This window comes from Amblyomma maculatum, chromosome 4, assembly GCF_055883805.1.
Source record: "Amblyomma maculatum isolate TAMU_Amacu chromosome 4, ASM5588380v1, whole genome shotgun sequence".
In the NCBI taxonomy this organism is placed as follows: Eukaryota; Metazoa; Arthropoda; class Arachnida; order Ixodida; family Ixodidae; genus Amblyomma; species Amblyomma maculatum.
The window spans coordinates 124,930,394-124,957,373 of record NC_139347.1 but is presented as its reverse complement, the minus strand read 5'-3'; the positions used below and the strand labels follow the sequence as shown (position 1 = coordinate 124,957,373).

General features: G+C 46.4%; 1 protein-coding gene and 1 pseudogene across 1 annotated transcript; one reads left to right on the top strand and one right to left on the bottom strand.

Moving 5' to 3' along the window:
* Window positions 1-87: 87 nt before the first annotated feature.
* Window positions 88-25,951, top strand: LOC146192309 (transcription factor E2F3-like). Its single transcript, XM_084602430.1, has 7 exons — window positions 88-601; window positions 2,160-2,268; window positions 2,774-2,859; window positions 10,252-10,529; window positions 11,969-12,083; window positions 12,726-12,915; window positions 22,715-25,951. Exons 1-7 carry the CDS (start codon window positions 383-385, stop codon window positions 22,939-22,941), a joined length of 1,224 nt encoding a protein of 407 aa, XP_084458556.1. The 5' UTR covers window positions 88-382; the 3' UTR covers window positions 22,942-25,951.
* Window positions 16,447-18,361, bottom strand: LOC146192310 (uncharacterized; annotated as a pseudogene).
* Window positions 25,952-26,980: the final 1,029 nt, after the last annotated feature.

Below are 26,980 nucleotides of genomic sequence, written 5' to 3'. Positions count from 1 at the left end.
GGTTTAGGAGCAAGACGCGACGAACCGTGCACCGCAACCTGCCTCACCCCTCTGGCGGGAATATTTTCGCGCGAAATACGACGAGAGCGCGCGTCTTTGTACGCGGCGCTTTTTTTGCGCGAAACGGCCGAGCGTTATACCGTCCGTGGTGGACTTTTAAATCGAAGTCATCCGGTCCCTTTAACTCTTTGTTCCGTCTCTGGATTTTGCCGGATCGGCTCCTTAGTCCATCTAGTTTGGCAATAATGGCACAGTTTTGATCAGAAGAGCATTTAATACTAATTTCGAGGCCGATTTTTCGAGTCCACCATGTCCGCGTAGCGGAAGCCTACTTTGTGCTGGGCGCCGGCTGCTGGCAGTACGGGCCGCACCGCTTCGAGGGATGATGATCTCCACGCGCCAGGTGGACTTTGTTCACCCTGAGATGGCCAGCGGGAGCTTCAAGACACCCACAGCCAAGGAATCAGACGGATCGCGGCGTTCGCTCGTCAAGCCGGGCCAGCTGCCGGCGGCTGCCATTGTGATGGACGAGTACGGACAGACGCCCGACCACTTTTACCTGGCCCGCAATCCTGCCAAGCCACCCGCCGAAAGGAACCAGGTAGGTCACGGGGGGGTTTCAGGGGACCTCGGGCTTGACCCGGGTCCATTCGAAGGCCGGCCGGGTGCAATCTTAAAGAGGCATTTCGCGGGCACTCTGCCCTTTGGCTTCCTTTGTTTACAAACGACTTCCGCGATCGGGCCGGGAGACCTTCCGCACTGGCCAACTTTTCGCGGGGTTCGTACCCTATCGGCTCGTAGTCCCTTGTTCCAAAGTGAGCCTAGAAACCCGCAGACACCCCGAGAAGCCTTAGTGGGGTTTTAATGTCTCTTTATTCGCCAATCTCCCTGCCTCCCCGAGGCTTCGGGCCTGAGACCAGTCGAAGTGCTCGTTGAGGCTTGCCGACGGCAGCCGCAAAAATCACACATTTTTGGTCCGTTCGTGTACTCATCGCTCTCGTTGCTGGTACCAAAGAGCGAACGAAATTCTTGTCCCGGAAGAACAATGCGAGCGGACAGGCGGCGCACGCCGTGTCCGCTGTAACGTGTCCCCCCTCCGCCATCCCCCCCAGCATGCACGTCGCCTCCCGGGGCTTCACGCTGGTCACCTGCGCCTCTTTGGTGCCTCTGCCCGCCCTGCTCGGCTAATTACTGCAGCCGCGGCGGGAAACGGCGTGAACACACGGTCCGAGCTCGCGATCGAAGTGTGATGGCGTGCCTGCCCCGCTCTTGTCACCCCTATGCGCAGGTGTGCGTCCGGTCACCGCGGCTACGTTTCCGTGCGGGCCGAAAAAGCGCCCGCCCCATTTGCGGCAGTCAATTTAGGCGATCGCATAGAGCCGGGTACCCTGTCAGTGCAGGACTCGTTGCAGCTGCTTTGCACTGGGGCGTGAGATGCAGCGCGTTATTGTTAGGTGGCCGAAACGAACAACGTGTATGCGTGGCGTGGATTCACGAGAGCACTGCGCAGATGCCTGAGGCTGGCCTGCGTGGCTTGCTTGCGATCAGCTGCTGTGCTCGGAGATTTTCGGGAGCCTGCGGCGATCGACGTCGCGCCCTTTTAATGTGTTCTTTTTTTCCTTTTCTTCTTTTCGGACCTGCTAGAACCGACACGCTCGGGCGCCGGCGGAGGCTCGCGTTATTTTCCCACGCCCTCCCCGCCGCAACGGCGTTTTTCGGGACCTCGCGGTGGCGGCGCGCACATGAATCCCCGTGCTCCTCCAGTTTAGCTCGTCCGCCGCAGGACACGGCCTGAACACGACATGGTGATGAAGGCTGTGCGGTGTCGCACTGTTTTCGAAGTCGCGGCTCCCACGGTACGCATTACGTCGATCGCCATGTGCGATTCGTGGCCCACTCGTTCTTACCGCGGCCGTGGTGCCGGTGCGCCTGCCCATGTTACGCGGTCTCGCTCCTCCGGGGACGCCCCGAAGTCTTAGCAACAAAAATATAGCTCTGTGCATACGCTCCACGTCGAGAATTAATGCGCCAGCACATGCTACAGAACATATGGTGCCAATTATCTGCCATGCGAGTGAATGTAAACAGTGGAGAGAATGTGCTGGCCTAGTAACAGGCGCGTATGTCTGAGCTTTGGGTCCCCGCTGTGGTGGTTTCAGGTCAAGCGTCGGCTAGACATGGAGTCCCCCGAACCATTTGCCTTCAAAGCACCAGCAGCAGCCAAGAAGGCACGCCTGGCCAGTTCTGCTGGAAGCTCACACCAAAAAAGTATGTTCTGCCCTGCACACTTGGTGTTGTAGCTGGAGCAGGGTATTGCTTCAGCCTCACATCCTTAGAAGTAGCCAGTAGTCTGATAAATATTTTGCTATGAGCTCATGTCAGCACTAGCTTTTGTTACTTTTTTCCCCCCTAAAATAAAGCTCGAAGTGTCTTGTTCACTGACGTGCGTCTTTCTGCGTTCTTATTAAAAGCCCTGCATCTCATACAGAGAAGGGTTATGGTAGGTATCTCTTGGGGGAAGTCAGCTGGAGATGGTGCAAGTCGTATTTGCATAATTCATTCATTGGTGTAAATAAAAAGGTGGAGAACTGCGGCGTGTAGTTTTTCATGAAATGCTTAATTGCCTGGAGGTGGGGGCTGGGGTGCAGTCACCTTCTTTTAACCCGCCCTTGCAATATTTCCGTCTTGCAAGGTGACAATAGATTGAGTTTGTGAAACTACAATTTTTAAAGTTTTTCTTGTATTGATGCTGCTGAATTTCCCCTGCATGCAGGTCGCACAGAACGCAATCGGTACGACACCTCTCTTGGTCTCCTCACAAAGAAGTTTGTCCAGCTGTTGAAGGGCGCATCGGATGGGGTGAGGCACTTGTGTGGTCCTTTCTCAAACTTATCTGAAGCCCTTGTAGCTGCAAGGGTTCTCACAGACTGAACATTTTACGTGCTGGTGTGTGAGGGCAGCTTCTTCATGAAGAATAAAAGGCAGATTTGATGACTGAACTCGAGACTAGTGATCAGAGCACTCCTTTCGACTGAGTCAAAATGTCTTATTTCGGCGTATTGTTGGTGGTTGACACTTGTTTGTCATGAGTTTTAGTTGGCACTTCCTGCTACTTTTGAGTTGGCTTCTGTGCACGCACCAGTGCTGTGTGGATAAGTATCACCTTTATTTTGAAGGGGCATAAAGCAGTGCAGCTTTGTGGTAGGTTGCAGTTGGAAAAAATTCATCAAGAAGGCATCCTATCCAGGTAGCATAAATGGTTGGCATAGTGGAAGGAAAGGTCTAAGACCGCTGGTTGTCAGGTTGCTGTTGGCAGGCAGAGTAGGTCTTCGAACTGCTAGACATGACAGGTTGTCACCGTATGAAATGCTGCAGCGCCTCTAAGAACCAGTATGGGAGCCATTTTCTCTGCAACCGCTGCAAGCACCAGTAATCGTCAGTGCTTATTACATTCTTGACGGCGCGAAAGGCCCGAGCATTGTACATAGTGGCTATTAGCATAGAATTATAGCAAGTAATGCAAACAATATCCATAAAGTCTCAATGGTGATGCCAGACTGCATCTGAAATTCTGAGAAATATGAATTGCATGGCTAGAAATAATTCTTTTAATACTTCTAACAGTGAAGAAAAAAAATAAAGCTGCACATGTTAGTGGGAGAACAAGTTTGCGAGCATTGTTTGGTTTTGGTATCATGAACATGATTCCATTAGCTGCACTTGTGTTTTTTTTTGCTTTCTCCATTTGGGTACAAGTGTTGGCAGATTGAATGCTCTTTGATAGGGGTTGTCTATTGGTCTTTAGCGACATCGTAATGAGCTGTTGCTTTTTTTACTGAGAGGGGACACTGCATCTTCCATGCCTGTCCACCTGGAATAATAGCATGCAGTCACAGCCAGGATTATTCCCCCTCTGCCATTTCATTCTGGTACTAGGTTTAGGTGTAACACTCTCAGCATCAGATCAACTGCGCACTTCATCTTAATAGGCACATTTACTAACCAGTGGTTATGCATTCCTGCCCACTGTTGTCAGGCTCAGCTGAAACAGGTTACTTCGTTTACTGCGGTGTCACAACAGTGGGGCCAGGGGGTCATTGTCTTAGGGACAAGTCCAAAAAAAAATTTGAGAAAGCAGGACCCCCCTATAAGCAGCATGCTTTCTTTAGAATGAACTTGATTTGACCATAAAAATTTGTTCTCTCATCAGGAGCTTTTTCTATCAGAAACATTCCTAAAAAGAATATGCTAGGTATGTTTAAACACCACTTTCATGAAGATGCTGGATCAGCCTATACCTTACAGTGCTAAGACAATTTCAAAGAGTACACTTATTGCTCTATGCATGATACCAATTGAAAACTTGGGCATGAAGCAAGTTCACGCCATCCTGCTTGAAGATAGCATTCCTTGCCATCTCTCCCCTCCCTTCTGTCAGGCATCATTTTTTCCTTGTGCTTTCTTTTCTAATGGGCACCAAAGGTGCCCATCTTATGATGTCTTAGCTGCATGCATGGACTTCTCTGCTTCTGCCTGCATCCGCAAGGATGCTTCTCCACATCCTCACGAGAACATGCAGAGAAGCTGTCTTTGGGTGGTTGCATACTGGATGCTGTTTTGTGGGGTGTTTTCTTGACCAGAAGTGTTCTTTGGATTTCTTTTTTTTTGTTCCACTTGCCTCGAGGGTGCCGTGGAGGCGTTCTGCGAGTATCATTGGTGCCATTGTGGAGCACGTTCGCTGTAAAAGTTTGTCTGACACAAAAGACGCGTCACACGCTTTGCCTCGAAAGGATCTTCTTTAATACTGAGGATGTGGGAAACCAATCAGATACTTCCCATTGTTTGTCTTTTTCGTGCATTCATCATGACAGGATTGTGGTGTATTATTCAGCAAGGAAGGCTTGAAGCACAAATGAGTTTTGTTTTGAATTTGTCATTCAGGAGCTCGTAGAACATGAAAAATATAGCTAGGCATATGGGGCATACGGGAAATGTGATGTATGCACTTGTGTGCAGTAGCAAAAGAGAAAATAAAAGTTGTTAAAAATGAGAAAGAACAACTGTGCAGCAATTAAGTGAACAGTAGCATGAAGTTTTCTTTCACACCAGCGAGTCACAGTGGTGATGCCACCTATACATAAATGCCTATATATAATTACAGGTGTAGATGCCCGTTGCCCTCATAAGTAAATTACAGGATCTGACCGTAGTGAAATAATGCTGCTGTTATGGGTAAAGAGCATGCTGAGACAAGTATGGTTCTCACTTGTTATTACATGTATATCATTTATTGTAGGTATTTGTTCATTGTTGCTCCAAGACCTGTGTGTGAGGCATTACAGGGAGGGATGGGGTTCATATGTGTGCAATATGTTATGTTGTATTTGCATTCAGTGGATGATGGTTTACATTGATGAGTGCACTTTTACTGTGGAAGCAGAGCTACTCATCATCATTATCATCCGGGTTAACCCACTGCAAGGCGAAGGTCTCTCCCATATTCCTCCAATTAACCCGGTCCTGTGTTAGCTGCATCCACCTGACCCCTGCGAACTTCTTAACTTCATCCGCCCACTTAACTTTCTGCCGCCCCCTGCTACGCTTTTCTTCCCTTGAAATCCTGTTTGTTACCCTAAGCGACCATCGGTTGTCTTCTCTACGCACTACATGCCCTGCCCATGCTCATTTCTTCTTCTTGATTTCCACTAGAATGTCATTAGCTCGAGTTATTCCTCTGACCCACTCTGCACACTTCCTATATCTTAACATTACGCCTAACATTTTCTGTTCCATAGCTCACTGCATTGCCCTCAACTTAAGTAGAAGCCACCCACCTACGCCCAAAGTTTTGTCGTGTGTGTGGCTTGGAGTAAAATCGTCAAAGTAATCATTGATGGTAAACCTAACTGCTTTTGCAGAATTCTAGCATCGGAAATCTGATTGTCGCATAATTTCTTTTTTTGTATGGAGAGGTGGAGCTGATATTTGCAGTGGCTTTCTTTGGGAGGCCATCCCCACCAGTAAGAAAAGTAATAATTGGTAAAATGTTGAGGTTGGATGCGTTTTAAGTAGGGGTGTGCGAATATTGAAGTTTTCGAATGGGAATGAAATACTAGTATTGGAAAAATAATGCCTTTGAATATCAAATCGACCACCTGATCAGTGGATGAAAAATAAAAAAAATAGCAAACATTGTTCGTCCTGTTTATTTCAGAATTCACGCGGTAGTACTTGCAAATAAAATTAAACTAGAAATACAGTAAACTCTCGGTAATTTGACCTTCAAGAGGAAAAACCGAATTAACCGAGAGCCTGAATTATTGAATGCGCTTGAAAGAACTGGCAAACACCGTTTCCATTAAGTAATTATATCTGGTGAACATTAGCCAAAGTGAGAACGACATTTTTTCTCGGCTTCATCAAGTACTCTCCTTTGTGCACACTGTCGGGACCTTCACAAAATGGCCCCCATCATGTTTTGAGTTTGCTTCACTGCACAATCTACGAGATCAAGCATCGCGGTGAAGCGCAGACAGGGGAACTGCGATAAATTCGAAAAGTTTCGGTGTATTCGATTATTTTCAAATATTAAAAAAAAAATTGAATTCCAGTTTTACAATGCAATTTTAATGACAATTTTAATCTTGGTGCCCATACTAAACACTTCCTAGTATCGCAAATAACTCACCAGATGTCACCCTGAAATATTTTTGAGCTGCTGAGTTTAATCCAAAAGGAAGATCATTTGCAGACTGTGGTGAATTCAGATGGTTGGCTCTAGTGATATATATGTGAGAAAGTTGATGTTGATGCCCCTTTTTTATGTCCTTCTCAAAATGCTTTGCAAAATTAAAACACGCATATTTGATTTGGTGTTTGGCACGTGATAGCGTCAGTTGATTAGTCACTAACAGATCCAGCCCAATCCAAAAGCCGCCTTTGTTCATATCCAGTTTGGAGAAGTTCTTGGTTCAATTTTGGATACCAGTATGGGATTGTTTGATAGAAATACTTGACTCTGTTGTGTCAATGCACATTCTATGTGAGCTGGGTTCATTTCGTTCTTGGAGATGTGAAGGGCTGTTGGGTTGCCACTTTGTTTTCGTTTTGATCTAGTTTCTGTAGCCCCCTTATTCAATCCGCACATTTTAAGTGCGATTCTGTGTGGAGATGTTGGTCCCTACTCTTGATTTGAAGCCTTTTCTGCTTGTTTTTAACATTCGTAATTCAGTCAAATCTTGTTGAAACTTTTGAAAAAGAAATGTAGAAAGAAAAACATATAATCTGAGAAAATGTAGATCGAAATTGCCTGAATGATGTGCAGAGGCATTTATTGACATTTTCACTTCGTAAAGGCGTTGATTAGCATTTCTTGGCATAAGGTACGAGCAACACATTTTTTTTTGTGCTGACAGAATTCAGTTTGCATTTGTGTTGTCTTTAGTGGGAAATAGGCCGGTCTGGACGAGTCTTCAGCTGGAGTGAAGATTGCTGGAAAACGTATCAACAACCTATGCGGATGATACCACTTTAATGGCAGAAAGTGAAGTGGAACTCAAGAGACTTCTGATGCGCGTACAAGAAGAGAGTGAGAAGTTTGGGCTTAAACTGAACATTAAACGGACAAAGATCATGGCGTCTTGCCCTATCAAGTCCTGGAGCATCAAGGGACAAGAAGTGGAAGCTGTGACAGATTTTCTCTTCTTGGGCTCCAAGATTACTCCCGAAGGAGACTGCAGCCATGAAATTAGGAGACGCCTGCTTCTGGGAAAGAGAGCCATGGTTAGCCTTGACCACCTAGTAAAGAGCAGAGACATTAGTCTGTCAACCAAGATCCGTATAACTCGTGCTATGGTATTTCCAGTTGTGATGTATGGATGCGAGAGTTGGACTGTGAAAAAGGCTGACCGCCGAAGAATTGACGCGTTTGAATTGTGGTGCTGGCGGAGACTCTTGAGAGTTCCTTGGACTGCCAGAAGATCAAATAAGTCGATATTGTCGACCATAAACCCTGACTGCTCATTGGAGGGTCAAATTTTAAAGTTAAAGCTCAGCTACTTTGGTCATCTGATGAGAAGAGAGGAGTCGCTGGAGAAAGATTTGATGTTGGGAAAGGTTGAGGGTCGCCGGAGAAGGGGTAGGCAGCGAACGCGATGGTTAGATGGCATCCTCGAGGCGCTGCAGGTGAAGTTATGTGATGTTAGGAGGATAGTGAGAGACCGGAAAGCGTGGCGTGACATGGTCTATAGGGTCACGAAGAGTCTGACACGACTGAACTGAACTGAGAGACTAAACAAGACATCCTGATGGTTGGCGACAATGGCCAGCCAAGGCTGCTTCCTCGTTTCTGCATGCTTTGTCTCATTACACTTTTGCTGCACTGCGGAGAAGCTGTCATGAAGGCCGAGCGTTGCCGCCTTATGGCTATTCATGCTATGTCCCCCAGACAAGCCCAAGTTGTAAGGTGCACAGCAATATTGCGTCCCCATTTCCCTAAAGCATTAGGAAGACACTGCTGTTTTTGTCGTATTCACATGGTGTCTGTGCGGGAACGAATGTCTCGCATGTCTTGTTAGTAGGGACTCATTCCACGGTGCTTCACCCCTATGCATTGAGACAGTGCAGAGGATCCTCAATATTGGTTGAGGGATGCTGCTGTTTCACCCATGTTGTGTGAACCCATTTTAGCTGCTCATATTCTAGCACATGTACGGCTCTGATTGTGGAACATTATATACGACCACAATGGGTTGAAATTTTGAACTAGTTGGCAAGAAACCGTGTTACCCTGGAGCATGACCCTTTCAGTGTCGGGTTGTTTCCGCTAGTGACATGCGATAAGGAGGGAGCACTTCCGTCAGCCCAGATAAAGTAAAGCACAACTTACGAAGGAATGGTAAAAGAGAAATGCAACGACCTTGGCTTGGCGCTGGTAGCAGTAAGTGACCAGTGGAGGAGTAGAAGCGCTTACCTCATGAACTTGATGCCCTGTATTGCACACAGCGACAGAAAGATAAAAAAAAAAGAAGTAAGAATGCATGACGCTGGGCAGGACCATCCCTGCGAATTTTTAAATGAAGAATTGCAAGTGATAAGCAACTATACCCCTTACCCCCCAAGGAGAGAGGAGTTGGTGCAGTATTCCATGACGTTCAACTGACCAGCTTCTAGAGATATGTTGCCGATGATGGACGCCAGGCCAAATGCGCTAACTTTGCCTTTCAATTCGCGCTTTTGAGCATGGAGTGGAGTCTGTACAGGTACGTCAATGGCACTGAAACAGTGCAACTATGTGAGGACGTTGTTACTGCCCAGAATTTTGACCATGTGCACCGGGTGATCGTATGAACCAGGAACTTATCAACGAGCTCCTACTGTACATTCAAAGGATTTGTAAAGTTTTTCTTGGCGTTTACGCATGGCCTCTCACAAGGTTTGCACAAGCCCTTAAAGTTCTTGAATGCTTTTTATTTCAGGAAAACTTTTTCGAGGGTCCTTGAAGCTCCTTAAATTTCAGGGCATTCTTTAAAATTTCTGAAAAATTGTGACTGAGCTGGTTTATTTCTAGAAGCTATGGCTATTCTTGGAGAATCTTATTGGAGGCTCGTTTTGTCTCCTTGTCTTTTACTGTTCCCTCTGAGAGGTGTCCTTTCATTTTCAAGACCAATGACATTGTCGTTAATAATTCAGAGCCGTCAATGTCACAACATCATTTTGCTTGTGTTTTGAGCTGCGTGGTGTGGATTATGGGGGCGGTTGAGAGTACAGTTGAGCATCTACATGGAGCAAAATGCATTATTTATTCGCACATATTGCTGATCCAATTTGATAATTTTGTTGGAGGGCGTGATATGATTAATTGAATAGCAGTCTACAATTAACAAGAACATATCAAAATGGTAAGGTACAGCAACTTATACTAAAATGTGAATGCAGCGAAGCTGGAACATAAAGAAATAGAACATGAAGTGAGGCACCATAAGAAGCAGTACGTAAGGGGCTTTAATTAAGTACTGCAAAGTTGCTTGACGGGATTATACAGAAGGTACAGAAGAGATGTATGCAATAAAGATTATCAGTGAACAATGTGCAGAATTAGTAGTGATGTCCAGGTTGACTTGTTTGAAGCGAGGCATGTCTAGTTGGCTCAGAGAATTCGGCCTCATTGTGGCGTTTTTGTTTTACTCAAGCTGTGTACACAGGCGTGCAGGACTAGAACGTAGGTGGGGGGAACCTTCTGTGCTGTTGCAGGTGGTGGACCTGAACCGTGCGTCCGAGCAGCTGGGGGTGCAGAAGCGGCGCATCTATGACATAACGAACGTGCTCGAAGGAGTGGGCCTTATTGAGAAGAAATCCAAGAACAACATCCGGTGGCGGGAGGGCAGCCGTGGGGCAGCCTCCCTGCACGGCCGGCAGCAGGCCCTGCAGCGGGAGGTTGAGCAATGTGAAGCCATGGAGCGGGAGGTGGACCAGCTCCTGGAAAACGCTGTTCGCGACCTCCAGGGGCTCACAGAACACGCCGACCGAAGATATCCTTTTGCCAAAGATGGCCAGGGCTGGCAAGCAGAGCGAGCAGAGTTTCTCTTAAATTGCCTGGGGGATTGCTCACCGTGTGTGGGAACTGCTTGGACAAAAATTCTAGGGGGCACTTTGGACCAGTAAAGTGTGATATAAGGCAAAAGCTTCTTTTGCGTGGTTATCCGAAGTCCTCCACTACGGCACTTTTTTCTTTTTTCACTCCCACCCTCCTCCTTCATTTCCTTATGGCTCTGATAAAGTGTCCCCAGAGAATTGTGACAGATACTGTGCCTTTTCGTTTCTGTCAACCAATTTTATATGCTGCTGATGCCTGCTGTATTGCGTCTGCTTTTGGATTTTGTGTGGTGCGGCATTCGAGGAAGCACCAAATGAAAGGCGCCGCACAGACGCCTGGATCGGACGCCCGGCAGAGTCAGCTTCTTATATGCGTGAATCGCCTGGTGACATCATGACCGGATGTGACATCATCACGTCAGTTCCGGTTATCCATGATTCCACGACCGTGCTGGCATGACGCTAGACAAAGAGAACTAAAGTACATTTCTCATATGCCCGGCATGGCTAAGTTAGGTGATATACAGCTAATGGGATAGGACGCTGGACACCGCATGAGGCAATATTCGCCTTAATACTTCATGTACGCTTCGTACTGGGTTATGCTATGCCAAATGCGCTTGGGTTTACTCTCGACACTCCTCTATATCGTCTCAGGAATTTGTCTCTTTATGGCACTGTTGCAAGTAATTTTCAGCAAATTGTTTTGTGGGGGCAAGAAAGTTCTAATCACGTGACAGGCGCCCCTTTGAATTCTTTAGATGAATGCAAAAACTAAGTCGGATTGAAAAAAAATTACAATAATAAATTTATGCTCTACATTTCTTAGAACAGTGGAGAAGCATTGAAAATTAGTACCTGCTAAGAATAAATTGTAAGCTAAAACTTTTTCATACTGTCAATTTTTCGTTTCAGTCCATACATCAATTTTTTTTGGCCAGAGAGCTGGATTACAGATTTGCGAATGCTGTAAGAGCCGTGTAATACTAAGCGGATATAAATAAATACAGTAATACTTAGAAACGACGGGCCTCAAGCATGAATGGCTGTCCTTATTTTCAATATATGATTTCAACTTCGCGTTCAGTTTTGCCCCACCATTGCTGGTGGCAAATAACCCGGGAGATCACTTCATGTGGGCCTATGCTTTAATCGGTCCTGCTATCACCACCTTCAGTTACAGAGTTCTTGCTTGATTTTCGAACTATGTTAAGTGAATAACCCCCAATAATTCAAGGAAAGTGAAGAGCACTGTGCTTTTATCGAGTAAATTTGACCGGACAAATCAAAGTGGCTACCCGCACCGACCTGGTTAATTCGAAGATTTGTGGTGCTATGCTGTGCGATCTGTGACGAACCTTGACTCGCGATGCACGTATGCCTATGTGACGTACCGTGACCTGCGAAGCATCAGCAGCCTGGCTGACCAGACAGTCATAGCTGTCAAGGCACCACCCGAGACGCGTCTAGAAGTGCCTGATCCCCGCAAGGTAACGGTTTATCATGATAACCTGTTCTTGCTACAGCCCTGGGTGCATGCTTAGACTATGAGATTGCACCTGTGCAACCTCACTGAGTGTTGTGTGTCTGCATTTGATCTAAGCCTAAACTCAAAAGGCAGCTTGTAGGCATTAAAACGATATGTTCAGAAGTCATGACTGCATCTCAGCATATCAACTGCTTGTCTTATTGCCAAATACAGCAATGCATAATTCTTAGCCATCGTTACTGCAAAAAATACTTAATGTGCAAAAGCAGGCAGTGAAAATAGTGGCGGGAGTTCACTTTGATTCCTTTTTTTCCCACGTACTGAAATTGCACTTCACAAAAAACTCCGCGTATGTCAATAGAAGAGGAAATACAAAATGAATATAGCAAGGAGCAAGCAAATGTAAGAACAAAAAGTATAGTATATTATATCGGGTTCAACATCCCTAAGTTGCATCGGCTATAATGATTTTGACCACCTTGTGTTGATTGCATGGCAACCATAATTCGTAGATGTAATAACACAGGTCAGATGGTTATTACACAAGGATGTCTTTGCTGAAATCATTCTGAACTCGCGTACACACTGCAGCCCGCATAGCAACTAACTTCTCTGTTCCCCTTCTCCTGGCTCCCATGAGCAGGGACTGCAGATATGGCTCAAGAGTGACAAGGGTGAGATCGAGGTGTACCTTTCGAACCCTGAGGACCCCACAGGGTCCGGCAGCAGCAGCAGCAGCAAAGCAGACAGTCCAACACCCGCCATTCTTTCCTCGGAGGACCTCGAGGAAGAAGAGATGCTTGCCCAGTCTTCCACAGGGGGACCTTCTGCAGGTGCGTAACATTGCCACCAGAGGGCGCCCATTGTATTGTTGGTGGTGCAGGATGGTCATCATTTCTCGACAGCGACAATGTCTCCAGAGGGAAAGCCCATTATGCTGTTTGGTGTAAACCAGCGTCCTTTATTTTTCTTCTTTACTGCTCTGCCATAGCATTGCTTCTGGGGAGACTTGCAAGTAGAATGCAGACGATAGGATTGTGGACGATATGAATTCGTGAAATTTGCTGGCTGAAGCGCATTGTGTGCTGTATGCAAAACTTCGGGTGATACGAACACCTGGCAGCTATGCCCACACCCATGTTGCCTTCACATCAGCATCACCACAAGCGGTGGTGTATAACTGTAAATAAATCTTGTCACCCATGAATAGCTTTGCAGTATGCTTCACCATGTGTCAGCATACAGATTTTGCTTGTTTTGTGTGAACTTTGAGTGGCGTTGCAAATAATATTGCTAACCTATGAGATTCATGTAACCAAGATTCTTATGTACTATTTGTTTACAATATACTGCAGATCCTTTGCTGCGTCCTATCACGAGGGGTAGCATTAGTAATATTGTCACATAACAAAAATTTTGTACAGAGACCACAGTAATCAGAGTAGTCAGGCAAGGAGTAACCGAAACAGTTTGCAAGGTATTCAACTAGTATACATTAGGGAACACACTAATGGAGGAAAATTATTTTTGGTATTACAGACACACAAAAGTACTGTAAAACCTTGGATCATTCGAACTCTGTTAGTTCGAAATCCCGGATAATTTGAAGGTTTTCTGTGGTCCCAAATTCTCCAATGTAAATTTGACCAGATAATTCGAACCGTTAGTTCGAAAATTGGGCTGCTATGCGGCAATGTCCGATCCATGTTTCGCCGCAAACCCGGTGAAACAACAGCCCTACAGAGCCGTGAGGCAAAGCCACATAGCGACGGCGATGATTTATCGGTGAAGCGCCCCAGCCGGAGCACTTTTGGCACAAAAATCTCTCCACACTGCACCCCATGAGCCGCCGAAATGCGCAACTGCAGAGGAGAAGACGTGCTTCACTGCAGTGCGGCAGGCATGCCATTTTTGTGACATGATTGATTTTGCCCCCTCCCCATCCCAAGACATGCTCCACCCTCTCTTCGCACACGTAAGTGCCAGCACATATTCCGTGCTGCGACCCCTCTTCCCCCGTGCCTCCGACGTTGCAAGTACGTGCTACGCAGGCCTCACCTGCGCCAATTCTTTGTGTTGTTCATGGCTGTTAGGGGTCGGCTATTGCGCTGTTGTTTTTTTGGCTGTGCACCGTGCCAGTGAACAAAATGTCATAGTACAGTACTTTAACGCTTCAGCAGACATTCTGCTTGATCCAAGACGGAGTTCGCTAAAATGCACAGCATGCCCCTCTAGACATTGTCCACAATACTGAGGAACAAGTCAAAGATACTACAGGCCTACGGCAAGACACGTTCTTAGAAGCGGTCACGAGTGCGGGCTCCCGCATATCAAGATGTGAAATCCGCTCTGCTTCGCTGGCTGCAGAAAGAAAACGCAGTCCACATTCCCATCAGTGGAATGATATTGCGAGAGAAAGCCAACAACCTGGATCTGCAACTTGGGGAGTTCAAGTTTAGTAACGGATGGTTTAGCCATTTTAAAGAATGTAATAATTTGACCATCTGTGGTGAGAGCGGCAGCGCTAACGAGAGTATTGTTGTGAATTGGAAAAAGCACACTTTGGCGCTAAGCGAATACAATGCAGATGACGTTTAGAGCCTTGACGAGGCTGCGCTTTCTTTATAACAAAAATATTCGCAATAAAGGACACTGCAGTCAAGGGTAGAAAACAGGCCAGAGACAGTATTTTACTGTGCTGTTCGGCGTGACTATGTGAGGTACACACAAGTTGCCGCTACTGGTTGTCAAGAAGATGGGGTGGCCTTGCTGCTGCAGAAATGCGTGGCTGCTGCCAAAGGATGAATTCGTCTACAGGCACAATAAGAAAGCTTGGGTGACAGGTGCAGTATTTGAGGAGTATGTGCGGCAACTTGACCGCAAGTTCGCAGCCACGGGCAGGAATGTCCTATTCGTCATAGACAACTGCCCAGCACATAGTGGCATCTCATACCTCCAGGCCATCAGGATGGTATTTCTACCTGCGAACACCACTTTGATTTCACAGCCGGTGGACCAAGGCGTCATTCACCACACAACCTGCTCAAGTGCACGCTCTTTTGCTATGACAATGGCAAGTACTCCTTCGACCTTCTCTGAGCAGTATGCCTCGTAGTGTACGCTTGGAAACAAATGGAGCACACATTGATCAGACAGTGTTTTGAGCGCGCTGATGTTTTTAGTGAAAGCACTGTTGATGATGATGTAGACTATCCATGTACACTTGACAAAGATGGAGCAGGGTATTGCGACCGCATCAATGCACTCTGCGCACAGGATGGTGAGTCCAACGCAGTCAGTTTCGCTGAGGATCTGAACTTTGAGAAGTGGTGTGCTAACAGGCTACTTGGACTAGGAGAGTGAGGTTACTGCTGTTGCGAACATACACGATGACAGCGACAATAGCAATGACATCGACCAGCCTCCTAGAGCACCTGCTCCCGGTGAAGTTATCGGATCGCTGAATGTTGTCCGCAGTTTGTTGAGTGCCACGGTGGAAGTTCTGAAATGTTACACCTAGTGAACGAATCGAGAACGTGTCCTTCAGAGCTGCAAACTACCGGACGCGGCAAACCACCGTCTTTGGTGAAGTAATTAAAAAATATGCTCAATAAAGGTAGAGCGTTCTTTCAATGAATTTTTTTGCGCGAGTCATATTTCTTGGTGTGTTCGGTAAATTCGAAAACCCACCTAATTCCAATAATTCTCACGGCCCTGATGCCTTCAAATTAACGAGGTTTTACTCTAGGAATGTGCTCATAGATGTATCATTTGGTTTGTTTTTCCTACTTTAGAATTTCTCTTAGCTTAAGGAGGGACAGCCCTCTTTGGACAATTTTTTTTATTTGCGGATCGATTGCTTTGAACCTTTGCTGTTTTATGAAGTTTTATGCGCTGATTCTAACTGCATTTATTTTTTTTCCATATAACAAATAGTTTTCAAAATATTTACAATTTTATGTTTCTCATTGGCAGTTGGATAATTTTCTAAACAATTGATGCCATGATAAAATTTAGCATACCAAAGTAAAGTTTAACATCTAAGGAATGCAGTAAAACAAGAATGAGCCTAGGCCAATTAGGTCTAAAGCTAGGGGCTGCCAAACCCATTGCAACAAAAGTTCCCGCACCTGCCTTATACAAAGTATCTTTTTTAGAAATGTTACTGACCAATATGTGCAGTCAAATTAGTGTTACTACAGAGAGTAAGAGTTCCTGTTTTCAGGGGAAACAAAAATTACTACGCTAGCACAACTACAAGCAAAAATATACTCCAAAACTGCTAGTGTGTCAAAATTGTAGTTTTGAGAAAACGAAGAAAAACGTTTCAAGTGCCTTTACGCCAACAAAAGCTCCTCAAATCACTAAAATGCACCTGGAGAATAATCTGGGTGCATCCCAGACTGGTGCTTCTTTTTTGCCATCATCCTGGAAGCAGTGGTGCGACGAAAGTCTTTTTCTTTGGCTCTTTTTGAGCCAGAGTCTGTTATATTCACATTCATTTCTTAAAGAATAGCTGTTGCTGCATATTCAGTTCCAGTATTGAAGCGTAGCACTGCTTCTGCAACGGCTGCTTCCACAGCAAAAAGGGAGAAATGCTGCTCTTTTCAAATCATACTCCAGATGACAGTGTGAAACGATTCATTGGAGTTTTGTGTTCTCCCTCGCTTGCACCTCTCCAGCAGCTTTCCATCTGCTAGGCGCTCGTACACAGGCAAAAGTGCCTTTGCCACATCCACTTGCAAGTTATACTTGTGCCTTGGTTGTGGCTCACCTCTTGCTGTTTGCTGCATTATGACGGCACCAAGAATTCTTGCCACTTGGGCACAGGCTGTGGTCAGAGCAGCTGTCAGTTGACGTGACATGGTGTTAAGTTGCCATTACCGCTCTCTGCATGGCGTCAACATCACCATAGTAAGGCTTGAGTGCTCGACCATAATAGGCACTCGGCTTGTTGATGAGGTCTGCTGTGAGTCTCCCCTTCCCGCCAAGGCCCCGCATGCCTTCACTTTTGTGCTTCTGGAGCAGGTTTCAAAGCGCTGCACCCATACGTTTTTGTACATGATTGATGCAGTCTTCTTTCTCTACATCCACGAAGCCGTACACCTTTGCATCCTTTATAGCATTAAAAGTGCGGCTGTCACCGTCACACAGCATGGTTGTGTATTTTACTTTGTTGCGTTCTAGAGACCGCTGGAACAAGATCAATCCAGCCTCAACTTCCATTTGGCCAGATTTGCAATCAGTGTTCTTCTGGCACTGATGGGATTCCCTCCACCCAGCATATTCATCAGAGTCAGGTTTGGGTCCAACTTCACAGCCCAAACAAAAGTTTGAAAGCACAATGTAGTTCAGGATGTAGCTGGTAAATAGCTCCACCACTGCACCTACTCCTATATGCGAAGAATGGCTCCGCGTCATCCAGGTGCAATCAAAGCAAACAGCAATGTTTTCCTTGTGTCCAAAACACAAGTTTTCATAGACTGCAACCGCTTTTTCTGCGCACCGCACCATAACAGCCTCAGCTGCACGCGTCGCACTGGGGTTCAAAGTTTTTTTTAAATGCCGCTGAAACGTCTTGTTGTGGAGACCTCAGCCAGACAGGCCCATCGCTGAGAAAATGTCGTGCATGGCTGTCTGGCCATTACCTGCTGCGAGCATCGCACGCCCGGCAAGGATATTAATTTCAAACGGGTTGCATTTCTTTTTACCCTGTACCCGTCGCGAACTCCACTCAGTCGCTATCTCGCCGCACCGCTCGCAGATCAGCATCAGTTTCACCGCGAGGCCATATTCGCGATCTCCTCTCACCATCTCTGCGCGTCCTTGACAAGTCTGGCAGAGCAAAGCTCCAAGGAGGGAGTTTACCGCACGCATGTCGACGGCGGTAAACGCTGCCTTACGTTTGTCTGTGACCGATGCTGTCGTGCCGCTCAGTTCCGTGAATGGCTCCATCTTTCGCGTCGTTGCTGCCATTGACCCAAGCCGCTCGAGCGAAGCCTTGTTACGTGCGCTTGCCTCCCTCACGTCGCTGTCAGTGACATTTTTTGAGTCAATTCTCACTCGGCCGGAGACTGCAGACGTGTTGGGTGCGCTGTCCGGCGATGCAACTTCCAGCGAGGTGTCTGGTTCTCCACGGCAGCCGGGCGGTTGCCCGTCCGTGCGTTGGTCAGAGAGTCTGGCGTTGGCGTTGGGTGCACTGTCTAGCGAATCATTATCTGTTTCTCCACGGCTATCGTGAAGCTGACTATTTGCAGAAGTGATGGGTGCACTGTTCATTGTTTGCTTCTCTGCGGCTATCGGGCAGCTGTTCGTTCGCACTTGCTCGTCATCGATCGCTGACTTCAGACGGAAAAGAAGACGATTCCTGTACTTTCCTCTTCGTTTTCCTTCGTCTCCGGCCGAAAAGATACACCGAATGCTGTTTCCTCGGTCCCTCGGGCATAGTTGCGTTCCGTGCCGTAGCACCAGCGAGGACTCGCTCAAAATGGCGACATGTGCAGCTCTCATGCCAGGGCAGTGGGCCTAAGCCTATCAGATGATGCCATTCAGGAACGTGCTTTTACCGACCAATAAGAATGCGCGTTGAAGAAAATTTTGCGCTTGTTTTATTTTATTGCTGCTGGCACATGGTGGCTGGCTGAGAGAGGATGGGAAGCCGGATACGCGATCTTTCAAACAAGACTAAGATGGCATAGGTGCGGCTTTTCGTTTTTGCGCTGCGTGCTGTCGAAATTAGCGCTGTCTGTCCAATTTAAAGGGCGCTTTTGGAAACTACACTTCTTTAAATCGACATTACTGCGCAATTACGCATCAGATTTAAATGAAAATTTGCTCAAAAGTGAAGAATTATGTCAGGAATCCAAAAATGAAAAGATACAAAATCGGGTTTTTTGACCGATTTTCTGGCCCGAAGAGCTGTGTCTCCCCTTAAATTAATCACTGCACGGCTTAAATGCAGGACACACAAACTTGGAAGAGCATTTTTCCAGAATCACATGGCAGTTTTTTTCAGTATCTTGCTAGAATGATTGGTTTTTTACGGAGGAATTTTCCAGCTCGGCGAATGTGTTTCTGTGAAGAGACGCGTGTGATGGGCTCCTGTTGTGAACGTGACTTGCCAAATGACAATCGCCGCTTACTACAACGAAACATGCGGAATTTGAACCTGTCTATAAGGGATGACAGGCATTTTCCTCATGATTTGGCTAGCCGGTATGTCTGTTTCATTAAGTGTGCTTCTCTTGTGACAGACATTTACTGTGGCAGACATCTGGATATACAGAACGAGTTATCTTTCAGTTTTGGTCAGCAACGTTGCTTATGATAGACAATTCAGCTTGACTTTCATCCCCATTTCATGAATGCAGCATGTCATTGCTTATGAATAGCAGTTGTGCTGAAAGGCATGAACACTGATGCATTGTTGGTTACAACTGCAAGAAATAAAGAGTAGTCGGTAGCATCCTGTGTAGTCACCCTGCTTGAGCGAATGGTTCATTGTAGGTGGACATGGTCGTTGATCTAGTTGGGGGTTGCCCAAAACGTAGTGGGAACATTCCAAGTGAGTCGTTACAAAGGGAAGGGAAGCTCCCCAACCAGCGCCCGGAGTGCTCATCACCGGGTATCAATGATTCTCCACAAAGAAACTGCACCCTTCCTTTCTCTGAACAGCAGGAACAGAGACATGAGGGCTTTAGCTTTATTTTTTACTCTCCTAAACCTTAACAACACAAGTAGTGCCGCCCCGAGTCCCTCAAGCTCTTGCCTTCAAGTTGTGATTCCACGTTGATTCTTTTTCTGTTTGGATCGGAGCCTGCCAACAAGCACTCTTCGAAAACAATGTTTGCGGCTCGTTTTTTACGACCTGAAGCAGCACGCAGTGACAAGTCTATCACTTAATCAAAATTTCTCACTTTTGGAAGCACTGATAAAGAACATGTTTCCAACCAGCCTCTTTGTCAGCTGAGGAACCAAAAAATCCCAATGGTGAATAGCGCCGGCTTTGTGCGCGTCTTTACACGACTGTTACTCCTGCTCCGCGTGCACTTGTGGCGGTGCCTGGCATGCACTCCCACGCAAGCGAATTGCATAGACTCCGCAGTCAGCCGTGCATGGCCGCGGCTGCGCTAAGTAATGCCGCTTCTCTCTGCTCAGTTAGCGAGCGCTATTGTTAGCGTCTCGGAGCAAACTTCAGCCTGAGTTCTCTAGCCCTGTCTCATTTTTGCAGCATTATTCTTTTTGTGCGGCGTGTTGTTATTTAATGGAACTTGGTCAAAAAAGGTCTCCCCTCATCTGCATCATTGAAGTACAAATTCATGCCGGATTTGTGCAGCATCTGATGCCACGAGGTTACTGCAGAGGTGCTATCCGCGAGTGCTGCGGGCGATGACACTCTGGCTGTGCTCTGCTCCCTGGTTGTCGCTAGGCCTTGTTTGGCATCGAAGCCACGGCGGATGGTGTTTTGGAATCAGCCAGTGCTATAGGAGATTGTTTACGCATGACATTGGCTTATTGTGAACAGCATTACTTCATAAAAACAGACGACTGAGTCTAGTGATGCTGCAGCAGTGGGGCTAGCGTATAAGCTGAGTGAGCCGAGCTGCACTGGCATCAGCTGATATGCCACTGCATGAATGTATAGAAACTTGCTTGTGTCGCAGCTGTCACTTCTACCAGAAACTCGGTATATGTCAGCAATCCCCAACAGGGTTCATTTTTGGCCTAATTTTATCCCAATACTGTGTTACGAATAACTATATGATGTTTGCAGATGTACCTTATACCTCTTTCACATGGGCACTTTCAATGCCCATCGAGTCTATGGAGGTCGAACTCAGTGGGGATCGGCCGCTGCCATGCAGTGGTTTTCTAAGACGATTGAACTCGATCGACATTGACTCAATGAGGTTCTAGAATGACCATTGGAATGCCAAGGAACATTGAGAGCAGCCCCCCATAAAGTGAAATACTAGGCATAAACTTAGAAGAAACTAAACATCTTCTGGATTAAATTATTTAGACTGCGTTAAACAGTTCCTCAATTAGTTTTCCACAAATCAAAATGATCACTCTATAGAATGTGCAGTGTTCAGATGTAAACAAGCTGACACTGTTCTAGGGTGTCTAGCTGTTATGTGGCAGTGCAGCATGCTGCAGTGTTTCGCTCATGTTCGCCCTTTACAATGCTTTGTGATAGCCAAGCCAAAAAAGCCCCACATGCACTTCTGATGATAGAAGCTATGAACGCAGCAAAGACTGCTGAGCTGTGGCAGCAATGCTGGCACAAAATGAATGTGGCGATCGCATTGTTTGTCGTCGTTCTGCCTTTGCTTGCCTGTGGGTTAAGCCATGCTGTGAGGTATTTGAATGCCCTTCTCTGAACTAACTTTCATTTAATAATAGCATTTAGTGCAATATCCGCATCATTCTCTCCTGTATCACTTAATATACTTATTGGGTGTTATTACCCGTGGCGCCATCTATCGGATGACATCTGCTTGTAGCTGTGAAATTGGTGACACACTGCACGGCCGAGCTGCTTTGCTGATGTTTTGCACCGTCGATTTCAGCTTAGACGGTTGCACACAGATGCAAGTAAAGAAGCATGCATGTTACGGCTTGGCACGTTCTAAACTATGTGCGAAAGAATAAAAATAAATGCAGCACTGCTCTTTTGTTAATCTCTATTCTTAGGACACCCTGACGAGTGATTCATGCTTACCTGTAATTCGATATCCAAACTTTGTAGCAGTTGCTTGAAATGGTCAATCCATGGTCATGCCGATGGTGTGTACATTCCATTCATTATGGACCACAAGAGATGCCTCTCACCGATCATCGTGGAAACGGTCATTCTGGCTAAAAATTACAACGGCATGTTTGCACACGTGCAACTCGCAAGCTTGTCTGCCAGCATCCACAGTCATTGCTGGCTATCGCGCCAACTCGGCGAGGAGACTGGACGCCATTGATCACACCACCAATGCTACAGGCACGGGAGACGGACAGCACGAGAGAACAAAGGTCTTTTAGAATGCGCACTTGGCAGGAGCGCACGCTAATTTGCATCCAACTGGACAGGGATATGAAGAGGAGTGCTTCTCTGCTGCGGCCGCTGGTGTCTACAGTAGCTCCGCATGCATGCGCCCGCAGGCCAAGAAACTGCAGAATCGGGCAGCCAAGAGACAACGTTGAAAGCTGTGGAAGTGCAGAGAAGAAGGGAAAGGCAGAGATCAACGTAGAAACAAGGAAACAAGAATGTGGGAAAAATCCATAAGAAAAATTGCGTGACAACTAGAAGTCTATGAACCGAGCATCGGCAGATGTGTTTTCATTGGCAGGGCGCAGTCACGGAGCTTTTTTTTTTTCTTTCTTTCCTGGTGTCTTGGAGTGTTCGATTGCAGAGGTAGAGGTCATTTTTAATCACCGATATCTTCCGTGGTAATGAAGCTAGCTCAAAACATTTTGTGATGACGTGACTAGGGAGGGAGTACCTATCTCTCGTCCACTTTTCTTTGCCTCATTTTAGGAATTTCATATCATAATCCCTTTAACACTTATGGCTGCTGCCGTAAAAGATTGAGTCGTGATGCGATGTCTTATGCTGAGAAGGGTTGCTTGACTCTGCAGAGGAGCTGTGCCTGAAGCGGGCCCTCATCTCTGAGGAGGATGACCTGGCTCCTATGGGTAGCCGCCAACTGCTGCTGCAGACGGAGGACCAGCTGCTGGCCGATGGCTTTGTGCAGCTGGAGCCCCCACTCTCTGAGGAGGACTACGCCTTCACGCTGGACCAGGCGGAGGGCATCGCTGAGCTTTTTGACGACTACGACTTCTCCGACTTGTGCCCGCCCAAGTGAAAAGGGTGTTCCTCTCTGCGACCCCCCTGCTGACATGTCAGTCAGTCAGTCTGTGCCGAGAAGTACAAAAGCAAGTGCACGTGTCGCCGCTGGCTGCCCTCCCTCCCGGTGACGTCCCTTCCATTTAGCACTGCCACAGCGCGCACGAGAACCAGCGTGCTCGTCACCGTGCCCTTTCCTGCTCGTGCGTGCACACACGGGCAGCGTGTGTAATGTAATGTATAGTAACTGCCTATGGGAAATCAAATGAGTGTGCGGCTGTGTAGGCCTGGGATGCCCACAGTGGTTCTTCCCTACAGTTGATGTGACCTCCTCCTTCTCTCCTTGCTCTGTATGTGTGTGTGTGTGTGTCAAGTTTGTTTTGTTTTCTGTTTTGGTCTTTTATATTTATGCTTTCAAGCACTGGTTTTTAGCCTGCCTTCTTGATGTCTCGAAAGTGAATTATACACTCTTTGCTTGGCCTTTTGCGAAGTGCATTGAGAGGTGTGTGTATCTCGTCTGCCTCTCATTACCAGCCGGAGAGCAAGGTTTTACAAAATATTCCTTTGTCTTGCATGTGAAGCATGTTCAGTGCTCATGTAGCATTGAAACACAAGATGTTGAAAGCTTGAGGGATGTCTTGTTGGTGTGTGCGTGTGTGTGTTTCAAGGAGGCCTTACCAATGTTGCCTTTCTATGCACAGGAGTTGGTGTAGCTGATAGGTGTGGTAGAAGAGTGACTTGGCTGCAAGGCAAAGAGATGAATTTCATAAATGGGCTGTGTGCATGCACATTTAATGTCTGCACTTTGCTTTATATTCTGCGTTTAACAACACCCAATGAGTATCACAGCCCTTTTGTATATCCTTTAGACATCCATGGGATATCTAGAGGAGTTGTAGTACCCGTTGGACATTGTGACCTGTTTACTGGCAGTGGTTACAAAATTGAGCTTACACAATGTGTATTGGCCACATGTCTTTTTACTGTCAGCATGCTGTTTAGTGTGATTAGTCCGTGGCTTGTGGCCATCTGGTTTGCAAAATGGACATTTCATCTTTCAGACGAGTTTCCACCATGTCACCTTCGGCATTCATCCAGTGACACTATGATTGATGGTATTGTTTCTTTAGTGAGCTTTTTTCTGGTCGCTGTTCTCAGTGCATCGCAAAAAATGAAGGCTTTGTTTGCAAAAAATGTTCCTGCTCTGCATTGTACTGACCTCTTGGAGTGGAAATTATATTCCACAGACTTCCACTCAGACCTGACCCCACTTGTGTAAGGTTTTGTTCGCTGCTTTCCTCAGCTTCAAAGTGCACTTCCCTAGGCATTCGTGGTGCTGCTGATGGTCCTTGTATTTTGTCAAGCTCTTTCAAGCCATTGCCGGGTGTCTCGGAGGTTGTTCCTTATTAAATGGCACTTGTCTTTATAACTTTCAGTCCACCCGCAGTCATGGCCATTGGACGGGCTGAAGCTACATCAGTGCCAAAGCAAGGAGTCAGTTATGTAGGCTCAGAGGCGCTGCATCTGCAAGCCTGCAGTATTAGGATGCTGCGCTGGGACCTAATGAAAAATTCTCACCTCTTTGATAGCTGGTACATGTCGCGTTGCACATAGCTTGCTTGCTGGCATTGTGGAAGTTCAACAAGGTTTCATACCATTTCAAAGGCCCACTTCTAAGTCAATCCTTGTGTACCACAGTCGCCACAAATCGGAGCAATTGAGACAGCAACAAATAAAAGCCTCTAGCATGCCAGTGTGCTCACTGTACTCTTGCTACAGGGAATTTGTGGTCAGACCTCATAAATATCATGTACCTAGGAGTTTTGCAATACCTGCATGATTATGAATGGTGGTTTTGCAGGCGCTTCAAAGAAAAGCACTGCTTCATGCTCAGCGTTAATGCTAGTTTGACCTATATGACAGCAGACACATGGTCGTGCATTCTTGCTCAGCTTCATACAAGTAGATTGGGCCCTTTTTAAGCTGTTTGCTTTGTATAAAGATGTGGCTGAATATTTGTGCTGCTGAGACATCTGTTTGGTTAAAACACTGTAGCCGTAGCACACGGTTTCTGGTTGCTTTGTCAAGGTCTAGAAAAATGCATTAGGGGACTCGAGCACCAGCTGAAACAGTAGGTCACACTTGAGGGGAGGCTATGAGAAGGGATGTTTGTTTCAGCCACGTATAGTAAGAGATCTTTCTGTCGCATTGAAGATGCAAGTTGCGTCACTTTCTTGTGTGTGAAGTGTTGAGCCTTATCAGATAAAGCTAGAGCCGTGCCTCTAAACAGAGTGCTTCCCACAGCAGGTGCCCCCCTTTTTTTTTGTTGGTCCGTGTGGTGTGCAATGCTCTTTGAGCCAAATGTTGCTTGCTTCCCGACTGCATCAAAAGATCTCTTTGGACCAGAAGAAAGCAGAGATGCCTTGTGACCTGTGTAAAAGAAGAAAAAAAAAAATAGGAAGTGTCTGCAGCAATGTTGTTGCCAGCCTCTGGCATTCCTCAACTTTGTGCACACTGAACTTCACTGTGTTTCTCTGTGAAGTGTTGGCCTCTAGCCAGTCTCAAGAGTCAGAAGTGTTGTGCCTTTGCACGAGTTGCGACTTGGTGATAAGCCACGACAAAAACATGCACCCCCCCCCTTGGAACTGTCCTCTTTGCTGCTCTCTCATCTGCTAGGCTCTCAGTTGAGGCAGCCGTCACTGTGGTAGAAAACTGCTCGGTTTAACTTGCCGGACAGTCGCCATCTACCAAGGACAAACACTCCTAGTGCTTTTGTTTGGGGGGTCGCAAAAACTGCCATTATGATGCAAGGTATTATATTTTGCAACAAGAGACTGGTGTTTATTGTACATAGTCTGTAACATATATTTTTCACTTTTTGTAGGAGTTTTGTGTTTGTGTTAGCTTCAGATTGTTGACAGGCATTTTCTTTTTTAGGAGGTTGAATTTTGGTCTTGTGACGACAAGCTAGCAGCTTTATAGGCTGGCTTGGAGCTGTTGCCAAATAAACTTTGTTTTATATACAGCAATGCAGCATATGTTTTTTTTTTAAGTGTTTAACTTGTGTGAAAATACTTGTGGAAAACAAATCATCATATTGTCACTTGGCAGGGACAGCAGTTGGACTCACCCCTCCACATGGGCTTGGTGATCAGGGTGCGCTATTTCAAGGACACAGGTTCGATCCCAGCGGTGGCGACCATTTTGAGATAGAGGTGAAAAGTGAGGGGCTCATGTGATGTCCATGCATGCTAAGGAATGTCAGGTAGTTGAAATTTCTGGAGTCTTCCACATCCGTATCCCTCATAGTCTGAATAGCTTTGGCATGTTAAACCCTTATAAATTATAGACCAAGCAATTGGGGACTGTGGAGCATGGTTGTACAATGCTTTAACAAACTCTGTGGCAGCAACTGCACAATTGATAGCATCAAAGAATGTTCCACTACTGCTTACCTTAAAGACTGCTGATAACTTTTGAGAAACACTTCTGTGTCATTGACAGTCTTGTAGAAAAGCAGTTCTGAGATTGGGTTTCACTAAGCCATTGCATGTCTTGGAATGCATTGTGTCCCTTAACCTTCTTAGGTACATATAAACTGTGTACAATGCCAATTGACCCTCTGCTTTTCTCGCAATGTGCTAAAGCTAGCACTTTTTTTTTTTTGCTCCAGGTAAATTTGGCATCTCGCCCTGTAAATAGAGCACTTTTTTATGGTGTGAGAACATCCAATGACGACACGAAGACTCTTTCGTGAGAACAAATGACAAAACTGTATTGAACTTTACATTATATGGGGAGGTTAAACAAGGGTACAAAACACACATCTGCTTTCTGTCAGTTCACGAAACAGCGTGAACATGACCTGCAGGTGAGTCTCTCCCCCGGCGCCAGGGCGCGGTCCCCTGTATGTCTCGCGACCTTGGACTCCCAGGCGCCAGATCACGAGGTAAATAGCATAGGGGCCGGTGGGGGAGCATCGTCTTATTTCGGCTCTGCTCCCGCGCCACGCCATGTACAGGATGCGGCAATACCCCTCGTACACAACACAGGAGGGA

Excerpts from the sequence above, each read along its gene's own strand:
- LOC146192309 (XM_084602430.1), top strand. The coding sequence starts at position 383 with ATGATGATCTCCACGCGCCAGGTGGACTTTGTTCACCCTGAGATGGCC. Across the intron at positions 2,269-2,773 it reads TGGAAGCTCACACCAAAAAA|GTCGCACAGAACGCAATCGG; the intron begins GTATGTTCTGCC and ends CCCTGCATGCAG. Across the intron at positions 12,916-22,714 it reads CACAGGGGGACCTTCTGCAG|AGGAGCTGTGCCTGAAGCGG; the intron begins GTGCGTAACATT and ends TTGACTCTGCAG.